The sequence below is a fragment of the Gallus gallus genome, chromosome 5 (assembly GCF_016699485.2).
Source record: "Gallus gallus isolate bGalGal1 chromosome 5, bGalGal1.mat.broiler.GRCg7b, whole genome shotgun sequence".
Taxonomy (NCBI): Eukaryota; Metazoa; Chordata; class Aves; order Galliformes; family Phasianidae; genus Gallus; species Gallus gallus.
In genome coordinates, this window is record NC_052536.1 from 49,118,009 (window position 1) to 49,135,337 (window position 17,329).

General features: G+C 38.2%; 1 protein-coding gene across 6 annotated transcripts in view; it reads left to right on the top strand.

Moving 5' to 3' along the window:
• The window catches only part of TECPR2 (tectonin beta-propeller repeat containing 2), a 39,333-nt gene that overhangs the window by 13,393 nt on the left and 8,611 nt on the right, over positions 1 to 17,329 (top strand). For all 6 annotated transcript variants that reach the window (XR_005860094.2, XM_015287798.4, XM_040701265.2 and 3 more), the window contains 7 exons: positions 1,039 to 1,212; positions 4,649 to 4,829; positions 6,262 to 6,403; positions 7,174 to 7,414; positions 8,118 to 8,207; positions 9,023 to 9,256; positions 12,642 to 12,790. Coding sequence is in view for 5 of the 6 variants with exons in the window: in XM_015287798.4 (XP_015143284.1) it covers positions 1,039 to 1,212; positions 4,649 to 4,829; positions 6,262 to 6,403; positions 7,174 to 7,414; positions 8,118 to 8,207; positions 9,023 to 9,256; positions 12,642 to 12,790 (1,211 nt within the window). In the remaining variant the exon portion in view is untranslated. The remainder of the gene's footprint in view (positions 1 to 1,038; positions 1,213 to 4,648; positions 4,830 to 6,261; positions 6,404 to 7,173; positions 7,415 to 8,117; positions 8,208 to 9,022; positions 9,257 to 12,641; positions 12,791 to 17,329) is intronic.

Consider the following 17,329-nt stretch of genomic DNA (forward strand, 5'->3'; position numbering starts at 1 on the left):
TCATCATCATGTCTTTGAAACTAGACAAAGGCAGATGCCTGCAGGAAAGAAATAGGGCTAGCATGTCTGACATTTGCACTCAGTAGTTTTAGATTGCAGTTGGTGGTGGCCTAACCATTTCTGTGAATTTGTTATCCCCTCATTTCCAGGACCTTGTCCAATGCCTTCTTGAGCCCATGTGGATTTCTAGTATTCACAGTTTTGAAATTGGGTATATTTTACATGAGCATATTAACACGAGGATCAAAATGGAATCTAATACTGCTTTCAGGAATTATTCAAAGGCAATTCAATTATTCAGTGGTATGAACCAGCATGGATGCTAATCAGCAGTTAAATTTGGAATTCCATTTGCTTTTCTTTTTCTAATTGGAAAAAGCTCATAAGATTGATTTGTGCAGTTGTGTTTTTGAGTTTTGTCTGCATGTGATGTACTGAGAAGTGAACAGGTGATTACGCTGCCCACTGGTGTATGGCATAGTGCAGTCTGTTCAGGTTTTTGTCACTGATCCAACAAAGTTATGATGTAGATTACTAATACTATTAGTATTTGTGAAAACTGGGAGGAGTACAATTAACCCCTCTTCACATACTTTTCTAGAAATCAGGAAGTACAATTTTTGTGAAAGGATTTGTTGCAGACATTATCAGCGTCTCTGTAGATGTACCGAGGATGTACTAAACTAGTGGGGAGGCAAGCTATAAGTTTAAGTCATTTAATAGTGGGCTCATTTTATCCTGATGGGAAGTTTTGGTTGCTAGTTTTTAGTGTATATAACTAAGAAGTAATCTTCATTTAAACATTTTAAAATTACATGGAATCTAATGATAAATGCCTTTTAGAAATTTCTAGAGAAGTTGGCTACTGGTCCTGTTCTTGCCTTTAAAAAGAAATTGTAAGGGTTTATAAATCTTGCATTTTAGTTTAGTAGTTTTTTTTTCCTACGCATTAGTTAAGGTGTAGGTAGGACAAGTCAACATCTCTGTTGTAGTAATTGTTAAGTTATATTGTGTTCTCTCTAATTATTTCTTGTACAGGGGCTCTTCTCTGGAAGATTGAACAGAAGACTAATAAAGCATTTGCTTGTGGAAAAGTAACTATAAAAGGAAAACGCCACTGGTACGAGGCTTTACCTCAGGCTGTGTTTGTAGCCTTAAGTGATGACACTGCCTGGATTATCAGAACAAATGGAGATCTGTATCTACAAACAGGTACCTGAATTAATTGCAACCTTTTGATTTTTGCAGGCTAAAATTCTACAGCTCAGGTCTATTAAACAATTGCAGTTGGTTTTAAACTTTTGTTCTCAGCCAAAACGTAGAAAAACCTTTTCATCTTGAGAAGTCTTTTAGAAACAGTTGTGAGATTTTTGTATTATGTGGGGATGTTGAGGAAGCCAATTCATTGCCACTTGTTTGTGTTAAGTGGAGTACATGCAGTATAGAGGATTTATGAAAAAGACATGGGGTGGATGTGTATAAATGAAAAAAGGGTTGCAAAAAATATTGAAATAATTTTCTTGTCTTGAAAATGACATGGTACACTAAAACAAGTGACCCTCGAGTGTGTTTTGTTTGTTTGCTTGAAGGATTTTAATAAAGTTTTAAGTAGGAATTTGAGATGAAATTAGATAGTATATGAATGTTGACAAGAAATTCAAATGTAGGGAACAGTATAAGTGAAAGCAGAAGCCATTTGTTTTGAAAAGAATAATCTGTTGGAGGTAAAATATACCACTTGATAATGAAAGGAAGGTAGTGTGAGATGGAAGGACCATGCATGGATTCAGAAGTATTGGGAAATGGTCCATGGGGGAATGGAAAGGGCTAGGGAGCAACAGTCTAAAAACAGCTGCTTTGTCGCTGGATATGAATGAGGCAGGGATCAGAGACAGGGGTAGTGCAGTAGCAGCTTTGAAGCGATGGCCTTAGATTTATCTGCTTCAACACAAAGAAGAGGATACATTTGGAAGATGTTCTACTGAGAGCATTCAGGCTAGATACATGCAGCCAGAGGGAAGTCCGTTTCTAGGATGAAGTTTGTGCAAAGAGAATTTGCACAGAGAACTGAGTTGATAGAGCAAAATCGCAAATAACATGCTGAAGGAATTACTGTACAAGTAAAAGGATGACGAGTAAAGGAAAAACAATGAAAGATATTAATACTGGACAATATTTCTAAGTGGCTGTCAAAATTCTTACTTATCTTCCATTGAGCTTTTGTTTTCTAATTTCTCTTGTGGATTTACTTGCTGTAGTGTAATACAGAATTTCTTTTTAATCAAGAACATTGAATAGCATTATTTCAAGTATGTTTTGCTCTTAAATTATTTTCTTTTAGTATGCTCGGTAGTTAGAAGTCAAGTGGCCTGCCCAAGGTCGCGTGTATATCACCAATAAGCATGGATAGTGATGATGGAGTTGCCAGTTGATGCCAGTCACACAGGGCTCTGTGGGGGTTTTAATCAATATTTTTCTTCCCTGGGAGAGATTGGTTTGATTAAGTCAGCTTGCGTTCTGCTATTATTGGGCTTCTAAATTTGTCATCGCCAAAAATAAATTCTCAGTATATGTCTTGCTAATGTGAGGCAACCAGTGATGATAGTTGCTTCTTTAGGATTTTTTCATTCCCCACACTCTAACAGAGGTTTGGAGCTTAGCAGTTGTCTTCTTGTCATTCTAAAATATCATACAGATGAGGCTATTTCTACTTCATAGAATTGTAGAACGGTTTCAGTTGGAAGAGACCTTTAAGATGATCTAGTTGCAGTGCTCCCTGCTATAGGCAGGGACACCTCCCTCTAGGCGATGTTGCTCAGCACCCCATCTAGCCTAGCCTTAAAAGCCTTTAGGGAGAGGGCATTCACAGCCTCAGTGGCAACTGATTCTGGTGTCTCACCACCCTCACAGTATAGAATTTCTTCCTAATATCTAGTCTAAATCTACCTTCTTCCAGTTTAAAGCCATTTCCCCTTTTCCTGTGGCTGCATGTTCTTATAAAAAGTCTCTCCCCAGCATTCCTTTAGACCCCCTTCAGGTACTGGAAGGCCAGTATAAGGTCCCCCCGGAATCTTCTCTTCACTAGGCCAAAGAGCCCCAGCTCTCTCAGCCTGTCCCTGTAAGAGGAGGTGCTCTAACCTTCTGACCATCTTTGTGGCTCTCCTCTGGACCCTCTCCAACAGCTCCATGTCCTTCTTGTGTTGGGGGCCCCAGACCTCAACACAGTACTCCAGATGGGGCCTCACAAAGGCAGAGTAGGAGGCCACCTCCCTGTCCCTGCTGGCCACCCCTCTTCTGATGGAGCCCAGGATACCATTTGCTTTCTGAGCTGCAAGAGCACATGCCAGCTCATGTTGAGTCTTTCATCAACCAACGCTCCCAAATCCTTCTCCTCAGGGTTGCTCTCAAGCAGTTCTCCGCCCAGCCTGTATTTGTGCTTGGGATTGCCACAGGTACAGGACCTTGCATGTGGCCTTGTTGAACTTCATGAGGTTGGCATGGGCCCACCTCTCTGGCCTGTCCAGGTCCCTCTGGATAGCATCCCTTCTCTTCAGTGTGTCACCTGCACCACTCAGTTGGGTGTCATCTGCAAAATTGCTGAGGGTATACTCAGTCTGACTGTCCATATTGCCTACAAAGATATTAAATAACACTGATCCCTGAGGAACGCCTCTCGTCAGCGGTCTCTACTTAAACACTGAGCCATTGATCACAACTTGCTGAGCGTGACTATCCAGCCAATTCCTTATCCAGTGAATGGTCCATCCATCACATCCATTCTTCTCCAATTTTGTGACCAGGCTGTTATGCAGGACAGCATCAAATGCTTTGCATGAGTCTCTGTAGATTATACCGGTTTCTCTTTATCCACTGATGCTGTAACTCCATCATAAAAGGCCACCAAGTTTGTCAGGCACAATTTGCTCTTGGTGACGCTATGTTGGTTGCCACCAGTCACCTCATCTTTGTTTTCCATGTGCCTTAGTAGGGCCTTCAGGAGGGTCTGTTCCATGATCTGCTATTTGATTTAGAAGCATAAGACTAAGCAAAAGCTTTATCTGTTAGGGAGTTTCACCATATAGGTGTGTAAATCAGTGTTCAGTGTAACTGTGGAAAAAATGGACGTTCCTCCAGGTTATAGGTTTAAAGATATAAGCTGCCTGTAATCTACCAGAACCTCTCTCCTCTCAGTACTTCTTGCTGTGGTATTCTTTTCTGAAATTGTTGAGCTGCCTCTATTCAGATCACATTGTTTCTCCTTGGCATGTTTGGGGCGTAAATTCTTGTGGTGTTGTCTTTAGTGCTTCTCTGAAGTCTTTTAATGCATTTTGTAAATGGAGATACCCGATACTGACACTAGAGGGAGAAAAGGAACAGAAATGATGGCACAGGACTCAAAGGCTCTGCAAGATGTTGAAGGATGTACAATGTTTTATTTCTTAAAATATAAATCCAGCAATATTAGAGGAAGTGATTAATAGTTGATTTAAAGAGCAGACTATCAGGACAATAATGATCAAATGAGAAGTGTTAACATCAGAGATATTTCCCCCAACCTTTTTTTTTTTCCTGTTGGTAGCCTTTTCTCTTTTCTTTCAGTTGCAAAAAGTCCAAGTTCGTAAAGCAATCCTCCTTTTCTGATTTCTAGGCCTGAGTGTGGATCGTCCTTGTGCCAGAGCAGTAAAGGTTGATTGCCCTTATCCACTGTCACAGGTTACATCCAGAAATAATGTTGTGTGGGCATTGAGTGAGCAACGGGCCCTGCTCTACCGGGAGGGAGTACGCAGCTTTTGTCCTGAAGGAGAGCAGTGGAAGAGTGATATTGTCAGGTAATGACACTGCAGCAGGACAGCTTCATAACCAGAATGAAACAAGTTGTTTTCATGTTGGAACTCCTTGATGTTTGCAAACTTGTTAACTGAACCTTGCTGTGGATAGCATGTGGGTATTATATGTCTGTGTATATGTGCACATATCTCCTTTCAGTCTTTGTCTAGATATATACAATGTTTTTCTGTCTGATGAATGGCTGTCATGTAGTGAGCGAAACCTGTGTAAACAGAAGTAATAATTCAGTTAAAAGAAACTTTAGAAAAGTGAGAATAATGCTTAAAAGACTCCTAATAATGTATGATAATATGACTTCTTTGGTTAAATACTATTTCTTTTATCTGTGCTCTAATGGCTTTAATGTACTCTCTAATGTACTAACTGAGTTATTTTTTTCAGAGACTCAATCTCAGCATTTTCTTGGTCATTTGCCCTCAGCTTTTCTACTTTCCAGTCACAAATTTCTTACAGATATTCTGGGTAATTGTTATTTAGCTTCCTAGTTGATCCTGTGTTCAGAGTAGGTAGTTTGTGATAAAGTTCAAAGCTCCCAGTGTTTACTGCTGGCTTTGAGAATCAGGAATACAAATACAGTCTCTTGTAACATCAGCATGAAGCAAGAATAGAGATAAATTACAGTTCTTGCAGTTGTATGACTTTATTTCCTTCTGAATACCCTGTTCTGAAGTTCCAATTTGTTACCTCTCTATCTGCTATTTGACTCTTCTTGAAGAGACTAAAGATATGTTCAGTGTCCTGTTCAAATCCGAAATTTGCATACCATTTAGTCAGTTTACTTAAGATGTTTGCTTGGGCCTACGACTTACATATGCTTAAAGTTCTTCTGCTTCATAATAAAATAGCAGAAAGCAATCCATGTTTTTAAGTTCTCAAGGAAAGTTCTTAGAAATAGTATTGTTGCCTGCTTTTTAAATACCTGATAAGATCATCTGATACTGTTGACCTTCTAAGCTTAAAAATGATTTATTTTACAGGAAACTTACAGTCCAACTCAGTTTTTATCTCTGCAGTGTGGTTAGGTTCAGCTTTCTATTTATGATACCTGAACTGCTAATATTGATCTCTGCATATGGTGAGAAAATTGAAGGAGATGTATTCATGGAGCTGCTTTTCCAAAAACTTAAGCTGTTTATTTTTTAACTACTGAACAACTTAGTTTTTGTCTTACTGTTGCGCTTCGGAGTTTCAAATCTTTAATGATCATTGAAGGAGTTGTGTTATGTTGTTGAATGGTTTTTACTTGTGATATTTCAAATTTTATTAGTTTGCGTAATAATAACTGTGAAAATTTGAAATCAAATGTATTTTTGAGCTTTCACAGTTTAAACTGCTGTTGGCAGCTTCCTGAAAATACCATAAACCTAAATTTGAAGCAGAGTTTTTTAATTTTCTTCTGATTTGCATTTCCAGTGAAATGCAAGCTTTGGAACCAGTGTGTATAACCCTTGGAGATCAACAGACATTATGGGCTTTGGATATCCATGGAAATCTGTGGTTCAGAACTGGTATAGTTTCAAAGAAACCCCAAGGAGATGACAATCATTGGTGGCAAGTAGGCATTTATTTATTTACTTTATTTTTTAATTTTGCTCTCAGTTTAATCTTCTACCCAGGGTTTTCTCACAAGTTTCTAAGCATAAAATTTAATGAATAGCACAATAAATAATAGCATTCTTTATTCACTGTATTAAAACTTTGGGATGACTAAGGCTGAAATCCCTTTTCATGTTACAGAAAAAAGGAAAACAAATACTCCATGGTCATCCAGAGCAGCATCATGGTAGCTTTCAAGAATACAAGAAATGATCTACCAAGTTGTATCAAACTACATGTAGCAATGATACCTTAGCACAGACTGCTTTACTTCTTCTTCTTGTGCTCTCAAGAATTTATTTCCGTTCTAGGGAGTACCCAGACCATTGTCATCCTAATTGTCTGTGATAAAACTTATACAATTGATCATTTAGACCTCTTCCTACCAGGTTTTTGCCATGTGACTTAAATTGCTACGCTATGCAGGTTTCTCTCTTCCTTTTGGTAAACTGGAATTCCACCTCTTAATTTGCAGTGTTCGACATGTTTTTAGTTGGAGAGAGATGATGTTCGGTCATCCCAAAACAAAGGGCCTTCTTAAATGCAGAATTTAAAGTGGATTGTTAGGTAGGAGGGGTTGTGGTTTATTATCTATCTTCTAAACTTGTGATAGATTTCCTGTACAGAAAACAAACTCAAATGAATGGAATATTTGATAATTTGATGGAATATTCTGCTATTCACCCCAAAGCTTAGTCATCAATAACACTTATTTTCTTTCTTTTCCAGGTAAGCATCACTGATTATGTAGTGTTTGACCAGTGCAGCCTGTTCCAGACAATAATCCAGGCCACACATTCAGTGGCAACAGCAGCTCAGGCACCTGTAGAGAAAGTGGCTGACAAACTTCGAATGGCATTTTGGTCACAGCAGCTTCAGTGTCAACCCAGCCTCCTTGGAGTTAATGGCAGTGGAGTCTGGATCTCTTCAGGCAAAAATGAATTCCATGTGGCAAAGGGAAACTTAATAGGTCGGTGTGATTTGAGTCTATTATTTCCAAATTAAGAAAAATAAACAGGAGAAAGTAACTAACCTACAGTTTGATCACCACAGGAATAATCCATGGTGAGTCAGGGCAGCCTTAACAGAGCAACTCCACGTTTAAAAACTGATTCTTTAGCAAATGGTCTGAATGCTTTCCCATCCAAGGGGAAATATTTTTCGTGACAAATTCATTGTATGCAAATGGACCATACACAAGTTACTCCTTTTAGTGCTTGTTTGTCTCTTCTCTTGGGTGAGAAGGCCATCTTATGCTGCTGTTCCTGTTATATGTAGGCACAATGGATCGCAGTTCAGGATAAGTGTGACTATGCAGAACAGCGATGTTATGGTGTTACAGCAATAATGGAGGAATTGCTTTATTTTTCTAGATATATTTCCCCAAATGGAACTTTCATTTAGTACATTTTTAAGATAGATAAACATGAAAAATGGGCATATATTGCTGTCTATTTAAACTCATCATCTGTTTGGTCTCCTGTTGAAGGCCGTTCATTTTCTCCCTTCTCCTTTCCTGAATCCAAATTCTGTGTGAGCACACAGTGAGTGTGTATGTGTTGAGGTGATTTTCTTTCCACAAAACAGCTACTGAAAGGTTGGTGCAGAAAATTGTGTCTAGATCCTAACAGAAAATTAACTTTCATACTAATTACACTGTTCTTTCCTACCAGGCACTTACTGGAATAATGTCGTGCCTCGTGGTACTGCTTCAGCCACAAAATGGGCTTTTGTGTTGGCTTCCCCAGCTTCATCTAAAGAAGGTTAGTGAGTCAACGGTGCGGGCGTATGAAGTCTAACTTTAAATAGAGTAGAATTGATGGTGTAAGTAATTAAATATACTGAGTTACCTCAGGTTTTGGTTGCCTTTTTTTATACAGGATTTAAAATGTTTGGAGTAAGATGGAAACACATCTGAAAAACTATTGGTGATAAAGTCATATCATTCTGGCTTTGGTGCAGTGCCATCCAATAGAGAATGGGTAGTCCTTTAGGAACAGGAACTTTCTAGCTTGCTGCAGCATGCATTGCCAGAATTTGTGATATGAAATCCTGGAGCATGCTTTGCTGCAGTGCCTGTGCTGACCAACTACTTTTTTGGGCAGTGCTGTTGTTGCAGCAGAGTTGCACATTTTATTGGTAAAACTGACACTGGCATGAAAGAATTCTACTGTTGGGTAATGCAATTCCTAACAATTGCAACTAAGTACACTAACTTTATTTGCAAACATGTATGACATAGAACTGAGAAGGTATGCTGATTTTTCAAAAGCCAAATCATCAAGAAAGCAGGAGCAAAAGAAGAAGGGGAAACAGTGCACTCTTATGTATGCCTTCTCCATTTTAGTTTCTGCACGTGAGAAGGTTTTTCAAGTGAGATCACTTGTAACTTACTTGATGTAAGGGGGGGAGTAGTTCAGTGCCTAAATAAGCTCTTAGGATGCTTATTTGTACTTGGAAATCTTGGATTAAGATCTTTATTTTTGTCTTCAAATGTACAGATCATTTTCAGAGGAAGAATTAGCTTTCTCAGAGTAGATTAGGAATGATTTTAATAATAGAAATCTCTTTACCATAGGAAGCTTTTTGTGGCTGTGCCAAAGCAACAAGGATCTGTTTTGTGTCAGTGATCAGAGTCCTCAGTTTCGTCCTTCTACGGTGCAGCTGCCACCAGAGACTGAAATGGTGCACTACTCTGCCTGCCAGGATGCCATTTGGGGTTTGGATAGTCTTGGGCAGATATTTATCAGAACACTTTCATCCAGCTGTCCAACAGGGATGCACTGGACAAAACTGGATCTCTCTCAACTAGGTATGACATTTTTATTGAATAGACTATCTATTAACTCTTTGAAGACAGTGTTTTCTTTCAGGTATGTCTTTGTCTTATTGATCTGGAATATTACATGTACTGGATTAAACAGTACTTTACCATGAAGTACTGCTTTGCAGCGCAGGACCATAAAGCATGATAACCAACCAATGACTGCTTTCAAACAATGGTCACTGTTAGCAGGATGCTTCTTATGCTTTGTGCTACTTACAGTTTGTCAGTTTGTCAGACCATTCAGCCTGACACGATGCTGTGCAGATATACCAGCAGCTTTAACTATTTCTTGTACTATAAGCAGTGTAACCATAATCACATGGCCCTAGGCAGTTCCCTACTCAAGGCCCTGCGTTTTCTGGGTAAATGTATTCTTAACAGTGACTAAAGCTTCATTGGGATCTTGGTAAGGAAAAACTATGCTGTAAGAGTTGCATCATTCATAGGTGATACAGCTGATGACACTCTTATGTTTGAGTTGATAGAGATCTCATGATTCAGCATAATGTCAAGAACGTGCTACTGGTTAACTGCCCTTTTTATTTGGTTAGGAATAGGAGCAAGGTTGGCTGACTACATTTTGGTCATTAAAATATCCTCACAGTCTGGCTCTTTGCATCAGAGTTAAGAGCAGTCCGGCCACTTGCCAACTTCACCAGTCATATTCTAATTAGATTTATTTCTTTGATAATGTGATTGTTAGAATACTTTCTTCTCTTTATGCTAACCTGCATTCCTATTTCAAGAGAAGGTAGAAGAAGGGGAGACTATGTGCCGGAATAAATTCAAGCTGTTTTGTATTTTTTCCATTTTTAATGGCAGTATTCATGATTGTCCCAATAAGAAATTTTCTCTCTTGTATACTCCACATGAAACTTTTCTAATAGCATATTTTAAAAAGAATTTATCTACCAGTCATAAAATACATTCCCCAGACCTGACAAATGGGTTCCAAATCACTCATTTTACCATAATTTAGACAATACTCGATGCCTTTTGGCTCCACTGACCTACAAGGTAGGTTTGCCTGTACTGTCTTTCTCATCTTGCTCAGTAGAGATTAAAATTTTCCTCAAGATACCATTGCTTTCCAGCAGCTTAGATAATAGCTGCAAAACTGAAGTAATAGCTTCTTGATGTTGTCTGCAAATCTCAAAACATTCACAAAGGCAATCAGACTGTAATACCTGGTGTATTAACTTCAGCAGTTCTGGGGTTCAGCCGTCACATTCAGCTGTTCCTGATAGCTTTGTGGTACACTCTGGTGATACTGTGGGCCAGGAATCTGGGGCCAGGAAATAATTCAGATGCTTTGCCTAACTTGGCACTGTGGGTTAATAATTAAGTGTGAAGAAAATTTCCTGGTTTTTTTCCAGTTAATTGCATATGGTAGGTCACTGCTGCATAGCCACGGTTGTAATCTCAGACTTGTATTGCACTAACGGGACTGAAGAAATCCAGACAACTATTGCTGCCGTTGAAGTGTGTGTTTATTCTCACTCCTGAAATGTCAGGACTGTAAATTGGAGAAAAACAGAGGAAGTTGCTGTAAAGTGAAATTCAAAATTCTCTGTGGAAATTATCGTGTTGCCATCAGTTACATGTAAATATTAGTATTCTGTTGGTAGTACCTTCCTACTGCCTATATGCTATGTACTGGGAGTACTACCTAGTAAATAATTTTGATTAGGGCTCCTCTATCAAGGTTTCTAAACACAGTAGAATGACCTTTAGGCCTCAATGATAAATAATGTATCTTAATTACACTACTTTTTCCTAAACAGTGGATGAATGTGGTTAGCACGACCTTCTCCTCATGTAAAAACATGAGTAGGAAGAGAGAGAAACCCCAAAACATTTACATAAGGACTGCATTTTTGAATATCAAATTGTACTGTGGACGTAAATAAATCAGCTATGCCGAGTAGGTGATATGTGATTCCGTGTCTGAGTGCTGCGATGCTTGTTTGGATCAGAACACTTCAACAGCTGAGACATCATGTGGCAAAGCCATTACTAGCAGTTGTACTTTGTTCCAAGGAGTCATAATGTTTTAAATAAAAGCTTGACTTAGTTGCTGAATGCAGAGCCTCTGCCTGCAGCAGGAAGTTGTGCTGGATGTTCTTACCTGAAGCAGTAAAGTTTTTCAGTATAGTTCTGTATGATATGCCATTCCCTACTAGGAAGCTGGAAAATGAAAGGGAATTCTAGGGTGAGATAATTTGAATTCCTTTGATTCAGAAAGTTAAATAGTTTTGGTTGATGCTGAGATGTTTACAGTTTCAGTTAACTAAAAGGGTAGAAGCTATGTAGTCCTGTTTGTAGCCTGTTCCTTCCCCCAGCAAGCCCTCTGCAGGAATATGTGCTTCAAACTCATGGGATAAAATCGTACCCTCTCCTTGAATGATGTACTTTACAGGGATTTGTTCCCAGATTCACATCACAACATAGAAAACTGTTACCAAGAATGGGATATCCCAAGCAGTGCTGGCATGTTCCATCAACCAGCAAGGCCTATTTTTAGTCTGTAGTTTGGAGTGCGACCAGAGCATTCCTTCTGTAGGGTATCTGCACTGGTTGTCAGTGTTGTCCCAGTGCTGGAAGGCAAAAAAAATAAATAAAAATAAAAAAATAAAAAAAATCAAATGTTACATCTATTACATCACATGGATATTCTGAAACGAATGTGAAAGAGTTCCAGCTGGCCCTGAGCTAGCAGTTCTGTCTTTACCGACTTTTAGTAACAAGACTGATGGGTGTGATTTGTTATGCAAAAATAAATAAATAAATAAATTCCAAAACTTACTTATTTGGGAACTTTGTCTTCATTGTGCTGCCTTGCACAGAGTTAAAATACTGCTGTGCATCTGACATAGATGTAATAAATAATAGATATGTACATGGAATATAAACCCATTTGAAAATCAACTCCTTTATTTACAAATGTGACACTGGTGTGTCAACACAGAGATGTATAATCCATGTGCTCTTGTATTTTTTAAAGCACTGGTAGCATTAGGAATGTTCATTGTGAATGCATGACTAAACGCTATGAAAAATACATAGGCATGGCCAGATACAGAGAGAAGTTCACATTAGATCATGTGAAAGTTTGTCTAGACACCGATAACATTTGTTACGGAACTTTTCCTCTGCCTGAATTCGATTGTTTTAATAGCATATTCTTAGTGTGCTTTAGGAGTGGCAGTATCCTGTGACTTTAAATATTTATTTTTAAATTGAAGAGAAAAATACCTCACGTATGCTACCTCTGGGTTTTAATCCTTATATACAGTAGTAATGAAAGTGCACGTTATTCACTGAATGTGAAATTAAAATGCCAAGGTGCTAACAGTCTTCTTATTGTTAGGAGCTGTGAAGCTGATCAGCTTGGCCTGTGGAAATCAGCATGTTTGGGCATGTGACACCAGTGGTGGTGTTTATTTCCGTGTAGGAACCCAACCTCTTAACCCGAGTTTGATGCTTCCTGCATGGATAATGATTGAGCCACCTATACAGGTAAAATGTTGATTTTAATTCTTTGTAACACAGTGGTTTAGCTCTATGCTTTTGCAAAGGAAAAAGTTAATACTTAAGGAAAACAATAGGGCCTGATTTTAATTGTGTATCTTAAACCTTTGTCCCACGTTTCAACATCTACTTATCTTCACAAAAAAAAAAACCCAACCCCACAATTGAAGAGTCAGTACAGTGTACTCTGAATGTGCTGCCTTATCACAAATGCATCTAATCCTTACAATCCTTAGCCAAAAATTTCTCTAGTAGTAACATAGCAGCTTTATAGGCATGTAGTAAAATGCAGCCTTGAAGTGTATATTGAATACCTTCTTGTTTGCTAGCCCAGAGGCTAGACTGGAAAGCAGCACTAAGCTGAGAGTGTGGGAAGGCTTTGCTCTTGGTGTAGTGCCTCCTGCCTCTTCCTTTATTCTCACCTTTGCGAGTCTGGGATGCTTGCCAGGGTGCAGTGCCTGGATCTAGGGACTTTCCTTATCACCCAGTGGTTAGAGCTGTTCAGTACAACTGCAGTTCTTCTCCCTTGTTCCCAGAACATGCAAATAAGGTATCCTTTCTACCTGCCAGCTGGGAGGATCAGAGTGTAAAGAAGCCTTCTAAAGTATCCTAGGACCATATTTTCTGAATACAGAGAGTGGATAAAATAACTTTCTCCAGTGTCTGTTTTTAATCTCTTCTTAAACCTCAGTGCTGCTCAAATACTTAGCGACTTAAGCTGTGAAATGGGTGTAATTCTGTATCACAGTTTGGGACTGCTGTAACAGAGTTGACCTCTGAGTACCGATTTCATTCTTTGCTCCTTGGCACAAAATCAGTTGAACTGTCTGCTGATCTAGCATAGTAGCACTAGATGTGTTTGCACATTCGATTTACATTTTATGGTGTTACAGAATTTCTTCTGAAGATTTTGAAATATGTGGTACTTTTAAAAGATCACATTAAGACATAGAAGTAAATCTCTGGCAGTGTGGTTGCAATAGTTTTTGTTTTTAACATCATTCTCTTTGGCTGCTAGGAGATAAGCGGAAGTAAGTTAGTTCTGTGAATCTTGGGGTATATAGCAGCAAAGAAGGCCAGGGAAATGAAACTGCAGCTTTGCATCTCATCAGTTAGCACAGCACTGGTTATGCTAGCCCTTCTGTGCAGGGAATGTGTCAATCAAGCCTAGAGAAATGATATCTTGTTTTGCAGAATAACAGAACTGGCTGATAAGTATTAAATTACTTGAGTGCTACAACAAGGGATAGATTTAACTACTGGAGAATGGATGTTTGTTATTTGCTTGTTAAGAGGGTGCAGGGCAGCAGGAAGAGGAGGCTAAACATAGTACTTTTAAAAGCGGGGGGAAACATATTCCATTTAATTGAGTTGCAGAGAGGCAGAGATTTAAACTTGTGTAGTATCTTCTTAGCAGAGATTTGTTTACCCAGGAAAATAACTTCATGAAACCTTAAAACAGTGATACTATTTTGTCTGTACTGACTGCATTCTCTAATCCCCTGTAGAAACTGATTAAACTGCTCAATGCAAAGGTGTTTACAAGAAGGTGGGATTTGCTTTGGCTTTAGCAGCAACTTCTCGTGAAGAAAGTCTTTAATTGGAAACAGTTGAAAATCAGGTTATTTCTTACAGCTTACTGAAGAAGATGGACAGTCATTCTGGATGTTGCCTTCCAAAATGATAACCTTCTGCCACCTGGAGCACTGTCATTCTCTGTCTGTTATCTTGCCAATTCCTGACATTACAAACTCTAATGAGTCGATATAAAAGGGCAAATATTCAAACATTGCTTGCAGAGATGAAAACTTGTGGATTACATGCTTGTTTTGAGACAATTCCAGCACATAGAAACAAATCATTAAAGTACTGAGGGAGCAACCAGCCATGCTTTTGCAAAGGTTAAATGCAAAATAAGAGAACGTGAACTTGAAAATTATCTCCAAATACTAGCTCAGTGTTTGGATAACATATACAACAAATGGCTGAGAAGTGGACTGTTCAGTGAAGAATATTTGCTTCTTAGTAGCTGCTATCTGTTCCTTAATTGACTTTGACATAATTCACGCTGCATCACTTTATCTTCACAACAGCAGAAGGATTGTAAGAAGTATTTGTGAGTGATTCAGCCATTTTCTGCTTGAAGAAGGAAATGAAAATTGCCTTTCACTTGCTTTAAGTACGGGAGCATTCTCAAATAACATAATTTAAAACCAACTGCAGATATTTCATTCCCTAGTAAATGTCAAAGCCAATATGACTTGCCATATCCCAGATCTCATGACTCGTGAGCAGCTATAGGCTCTGCTTTTACAGTGTCACTTCTTGTTTGAGGAGTGCTGTAATTGCACAGCATCTACTATTGCACAGCTTCACAAAGGTATTCAGGGACGATAGATCTGTTTAGATTTTATGCAAAAACAGTGAATATAATTTCAGTTCAGTCTTTTCTCTGTGATTCTGTATGGCTTTTTCAAAATCTGGACTGAAGCTGTTCTCAATTTTTTTGCTCCCTTCATAAATCCTGGCTGCAGTATCTCTTGATGAAAAACAGCATTTTGTATTCTCTGCTCTCCATCTTCTGAAGTCGTGGATGAGAGAAAGAAATGATTGATAATACTACAATATCATGAACAGTAGTAGTTATATAGTCTTATAGTCTTCTGCGCTTCATCCATTCTATTCTTTGGTCAAAATTATGTAGTTAAGCTGCTTTTCGGAAGCAGCTTTAAAGGCATTGACAAAGCTGATCAAAACTCCTTGATGAAGTGGTTTTAGTCCAGGAAATGAAAATGTTTTTCATTCCACTCTTAATATTCAGTATAAAACTATTATCGGCATTAATTTTAGATGTAATTTAGTATAAATAAATGTCATAATACAAATATATGATAAATTATAAATAAATGTCATACATTTAGATTTATGTTAACATTTAGTTACATAAATACATAATTAGTAGCATAAATACATAATAAAGTCCGGAGAATGAGCAAGCAGCATAAATATTAACATAGATAGTATGGATTATGTGTGTATGTAGGTGCATGTATATTCATTAAATATAATGCTTTTTAAATTTGTCATCTAAAGAAACAATCAAAAATCAAAGACAAAATTAATACAGTCAATAAGACTAACTTGGGTTATTGGAGAGTACAAGTTGATTAGAGGTTAAGAATTGCTTTCACCTGTAACATTGTTTGTGACAGATCTCTAAAAGTTGAGGGTCCCTTTGAAAGTAATTCTTAATAAGTTTGGGGTTTGATTTGGGGCACATACTGTTATTCAAAAATCCTTAAAACTAAGGAGCAACTGTTGATTCGAAATGGCATTTGAAATTTAAGAAATTTCTCTGTCATTCTGTCTGTGTGCAAAAATGAGTGCACAGTGGATTTCCTGTCTTTTCGATACCTTCATTTTTTTATAATCTATGTTCAGCATAAGGAGAGTGGTTATGCCTTACAAATGGCAGTTAGAAATGGCTGTCAGATCTTTGTTTCCTTTCCTATCTTTGAGCTCTGCTTACCATACTGAACACACAGTGCTAATCTGGAGACTTTCTTACCCTGCTTTGTATTTGCATTTTTCATTGAGGTTCCTGTTAAGGCCAGTTCTCTATTAAGTGGTGCTTGTCAGGAGGAAGTGATGAGCACGGTTTTGGTTTTTTTTATGATGCCAAAATCAAAGCTGAACTGCAGTAGGGGTTCTCTGAAACAATTCTGCAAGGACTGGATATTTGGAGGGTGAGGAATTTTTCTGCTGGGAATGCTTTGTCATTTGTACTTCAGAGTCATCCACACTAGTGTTGAAAATACTTGCCGTGGAAAACTGTTATTTCTGGTGCGTAATCCACATGACTGTTCTTTCCAGATTGTTTTTGCTAGCACAGAATAGCTTGCTCTACTTAACTGTTGTGTAGATGTCTTTGTGCGCTGCTGTGAATTCTACTTCAGTTTGTTCAGATGTACAGGAACTATCTTTCATTAGATCAATTATATTTAAATTGAGAGGTAAAGCACACATTAAACCTTCTAGTTATCTGTAGACAAGACTGGTCTGTTGTTCCATATATATATTTACTCATGTGAAGCCCCCTGAAGTCATTAGTAGTCCTCCAGGAAAATCCTCTCCACACTGTTTTCAAGAAGATATGAAGGAAAACTGCATTTGGCAGCACTCACTCTAGTTGTATTGAGGTGGGTTGCAATTAAGCATATGGAATCAAAGCTCCTGCTGCTGAGTGTTTTGCTTGGCTTATTCAGAATGCCACAGTGTTTAACTTCGAATATATATTATTCTTCGTCTTTCTTGTAGGCATCTTTCGGCATCTTTCTTGTAGGTTACAGAAAACCATGCTTTAGATATTAGAAAAAATGCACTTTAAGCATTTTTACTAAAGTTGTTTCATGTCCATTGCTCAGTGCTTACTGTCTTCCTTTTTATTGCAAGTTAGGAGCAACTGTTGTCACTATATTGCACTGTATTTTACTGCTTTGGAGTTTTAGCCTTCTGGCATTTGTTTTA